At 31.1% G+C, this 4,816-nt stretch overlaps 1 protein-coding gene across 1 annotated transcript; it reads right to left on the bottom strand.

Annotated features, from left to right (window-relative positions):
• Positions 1-1,073: 1,073 nt before the first annotated feature.
• Positions 1,074-4,054, bottom strand: LOC113381361 (inactivation-no-after-potential D protein-like; the record flags this gene model as incomplete). Its single annotated transcript, XM_026620301.1, has 7 exons — positions 1,074-1,164; positions 1,423-1,577; positions 2,358-2,505; positions 3,257-3,343; positions 3,412-3,537; positions 3,683-3,781; positions 3,856-4,054. Coding segments are annotated over 7 exons (905 nt in total), but the record flags the coding sequence as incomplete, so codon positions are not given.
• Between the last annotated feature and the right edge of the window lie 762 nt (positions 4,055-4,816).

The following is a 4,816-nucleotide window of genomic DNA, read 5'->3' as shown; positions in this document are numbered from 1 at the left end:
CCGAGTGGTCGTAAATGAAAATTTTATAGCAGCAACTAACGATAGTGGACAGCCAAAAGTGATATTTTTGGACAAATTCGTTGCACAACATATTTCAGCTTAATCCATTATAGAATTTAATTATTTACTCATGTCATACCGTCAATATAAATTTATTTATGAGAGTTACGTATTGTATGTATTACCTCACGCATAAATTATAAAATTATATAACAAAAACCATGAATAAACGGTTAGTGCTAATAAAAAAATCATATATTGAGCACAGAAAATAGTAATTGCGACACTAAATATTTTTGATAGCTACCTTGTTATTTCAAAATAAATTAAATACTTTATTACTATATTCTTTTGTTTATGAAGCGTTCATAACTACTATTGTAAAGTCTTCTTGTGAATGTTATTCATAGACCTTATACTACAAGTAGTGTAAGGTCTATAATGATACTTTTCAATTATGATACTGAAAATATTTGAAAAGAATTATTTACTAGAATCTCTTGTAAACATCAAATCATCTTGAAAATGCTTCAAGAAGAATTAGAAGGAAATTGAAAATATTTGTATTTTTAAAGTTGATTAAACTTTATTTGCTCACTGAATTAGCTATGCAGAAGCTTTCATTCTATGTATTAATACGTTCTAAAAAAATCACGTATGTTGTAAAATTGCTTCCACCAACTTACACCATAATTTTTCTGCCGATCTCAACAGAATTTCGCATTTTCATGCAACAATATAGCGCAAAGTCTATATATCTTCATCCGTTGTTGAAGAACCAAATGATTAATCTTGCTATCTTAATTTACTAATTGACAGACTCCGTCTCTATTAAAATCCATTTCTGTAATGCATATATAGTAAAATTGCTTCCAACAACTTACACCTATATTCCTTATTTTCTGCAGATCTCAACAGAAATTCACATTTGCATTCAATACAGCGCGCAAATGTTTATCTATATCGCGTTGTTAAAGAACCAAATACGACGTAGCACATAAATATAAGACTTGACATATGGGCAGCTACACTTGATGTATTGAGACTTGAAATAATATATGAATTTCACTTACTTGTTGTATATCCGAATTCGTCTTCCTTTTCTTGGTCGGCTTCAATTTCCTCTTTTGTTCGCTTCACGTTGGCCGCGCTCGCCCGATCGATCTGAAAGTAGAAAATGAAACATATCATATGCAACGATACTAATGACTTTGGTTCTAATACTAGCAATAAAAATAATCAAGTTAAAGAATTCTGAAAACAATCGAACGATTTGTCGGCGACTTCTTAAAAATCGAAACCAATTTCTAAAAAGATAAAATGTTTTTATCGCTTTTCCTTCCTGGTAACTTGCAATATTATGTCAGATCATTTACTGTGTCCTTTATTTTATGTAGAGTATTTCTATTATATTTGACTAACCTCATTTCCAGCAGCACTGCATGTTCGGCCGCTTAACATAGTCTCATCAATATCATCGCCCTCTTCGTCCGTCAGCGTATCCTCGGAGTCCTGGCGAGAGGATCTCTCCGAAGATGTTCGCGAAACACCAGACACCTCCAGAAATTTTTTTTCGGCTGAGAAAATAAGGGTAAGTGTTCAGCTGTTATTAATGATTATGTGGAAACATAGACCTAGTTCGTAATATTAGGTGTCATTTCGTAAAATAAAGTGTCTGTGTATGAGATTGCAATGTGATGTAAATTTTAAATTGAAAGTGTATTTTTTTACATTTTAAAAAAAATTAGAAAAATATGAATTTTTCTCCTAAATAAATATGCACGTGATGTTGGGAGAGTGAGGTTAATTTTAAATATCACCACGTATCACGAAGAGGGAGGGGAGCGAAAAATCTATAAAAAAATCGGTCACGTGATTAATGGACGCCCCATAATAGTAATTTGTATCAATGATTTATCATTATGCTTTCTGTGTCCTTATTAATTATTCTCCCACATCTAGCACGTAAGATTGTATATTATCATTTAAATCATTTTTAAGGTCAATTCTTTGGTAAAATAGACGTTAACATAGCGTTGTTATAGCAACGTGTGCTATACTTGTTTGTTGGTACTAAACACTGTAAAAACGCTATCTATTTGCTATGTAATCAGGCAAATATTAAATACGAAACAACATAGAAAATCCACAAACTTAAAAAAAAGAATGTCGCCATAACTGCATCTTCGTAAAGCGCATTTATATCATACTGTTTTATGTGCAATCGGACAAATAAATACCATCTTAACAGTTTTCAGTACCAAGAAATAAGTACAAAATAGCGTTACCATAACAACGCGATTTAATCATCTATTGGCCCTCATACGAGAAAGCATGCAACAAATTAAATGACTCACCAGACTTAATACTTTCATTATCTCTTTCAATCTTATCTTCAACTAAAGTTGAAGAATCTTCTTCAAGAGATGGTTCTCTTATCACAGGTATTGAAATTGAAGGCGATCTCGATACTTTTCCGGCTTCTTTGGGTTCGTTAAAATCAGTCTGTGAAAATAATAATTTTATTTATGGTTAAAGCTCAATTTATTCAATTTTTTTATACTGATATCTATGAAATCAAAATAAATAAATGCATTACCAAATATTAAATATTGTATGGTGTTATGTTTATCAATGAAAGTCATTTATATTCGTTTGAATAAGTTATTTTCTTATGGTAGTGTGCAGACTTTGCATACGTCAAATATAATCAAGCATATGCGATTATAATAAAATATCCAGCCGAAGAATATCAAAATTGCATAAATGTTAAAATATGCATGAGGCCATAAATAAAGAAGTACGGCCTGCAATACAATATATCTTCATTTCTAGATAAATGATGATATATTTGATACTGTAAGTATTCTAGGCACGTCTGGAACTTTTCACGGGACTTAAGTAACCTAAATGGTTTTCAGTTTCTCTTCTATCAGAACGAACATAGGGGGCTTTAGCACCTATTACATATTGTATATCCCGTTACTTCGAAATAGCTTAAGATCGTAGTTATTCTGTACACGGTATTACTTTCACGAAATAAGGGGTTTAAGTTATACCGGTGATGGGTGGAAAATAGGTGAAGTAAATGTGGAATTAGAGTTGCATGTTTATCCATCTCATAGTTGGTGTCTATTACGCTAAACACCAAATTTACTGAAATTAATTTATGAATATTAAGTATTGAGATAAATTATCGAATTATCGAAATAATACAGAACTAATAGTTTATTTTTTATATAAATTAATTACTTACAGGTGTTGCAGACCCAGTTCTAAACGGCGATTGAGGAATTAATTTTGCTCCCTCAGGTTGCAGCAAATCAGTACTCGGCGATGGTGTCTAAAATTATTTGAAAAATTATTAGATATTACATATATTATAAATGTTTGAAAATTGCATTTGCTTACCATATTAAGAAGCGACTGCACAACAAATTTAACAGGACTTTCAGCGCCTCTTATAACTTCCACTGCTTTTTCATGACTAGCATTTCGTAAATCTACTCCATCGACTTCCAAAATACGGTCTCCTGTCTAAAAATAAAAAATTAATTGACAGATTTATAAAAATGTGAAAAGTATATAAATGTGATAAATATATAAAAATTGTTAAAGTTAAAAAATTGTTAAAATAAAGTTGTTAAGTATTGGTAATAAAAAATAATAGATTTCCGCTTACCTGAAATCCGCCCGTTTTCTCCGCAGGGCTTTTCGGTGATACGTTTTTGACGAAGATTCCAACAATGTCCCGTTTTCCTTCCTCATCTGTCAAATCAGCCTGGAATGACGAAAAACCTTAATATTATGCTGCAATATTTCATGTGTGAATTTTTTGTGTTATTATAAACAAACCTTTCCGCCTACTATGCTAATTCCCAGACCTTCCTGACCGAATTCACGGGGTACGCAGACGATACGCTCGGGACCCCATTGGCCCTGCATAGAAGCGGATCTGCTGAGAGCGTTTTTGGGACGGTTTCCATTGGAATTTTTTATCTCAGCACTTTCTTGTGTGTCGGCAGTTACTGTCATATCTATCGTTGGACCGTAACTGAAAAAAAAATAGAACTAAGTATTATATAATTCACATCTCATTATTTATAGTTAATCATATTATTATTGTTGTTTTCAGCAAACAGAACTTATGGTCCTCTTAGCTCTTGTGCTGACTTTTTAAACAAAGTGATTTTTTATAGATGACAACCCAATCTCTATGTCAAGAAATTATTTATATAATTTCTGTAAAAATGATGATTTTTTATTAATGCAGCAATGCCTAGTAAGAGCTTAATTTAATTTTACTTGGAATTTTAAATCTGTAAATATTTGCAAGTGAAAACCTCAAGCTACTACTGCTTGACATGAGGCTGTCTAAAGCAGGAATCAAACATGAAACTTCTATTATTCAAATTCCATAACTACAAATCTGTGGAAAAACCCTTTACTACGTATGGTACTACATCTCTACATTTCTTAGATTCTTTAGCTAACAAAAATCATATATTTAATATAATGATCGAAATTTATAGTAGTTTCTTTCTCATATGCTAGTTATCATTAGATCTCATATACTTATTATTATTAAACTTATGCTTTGGTGATAAAATGCGAATATTTGTAATCCAATATCCCAAATATGAGAATTTACAACTGACTAACTAAAAAAAACTAACTGACAAAAAATGACCATAGTCATAGATAAAAAAGTAGAAATAAGTATGTCGAAATTGTAGATCAATTTTAAAATTCTCATGTTTGTGTATATGTGTTTTATGTAATAAATACGAAATATTTTCTTGTAACATACATTATA

The sequence above is a fragment of the Ctenocephalides felis genome, unplaced genomic scaffold, assembly GCF_003426905.1.
Source record: "Ctenocephalides felis isolate EL2017-DRISC unplaced genomic scaffold, ASM342690v1 CF-g0.4_SCAFFOLD_02836, whole genome shotgun sequence".
Lineage (NCBI taxonomy): Eukaryota > Metazoa > Arthropoda > Insecta > Siphonaptera > Pulicidae > Ctenocephalides > Ctenocephalides felis.
Note: the sequence above shows the minus strand (reverse complement) of the source record. Positions and strands in the feature narration are given on the sequence as shown.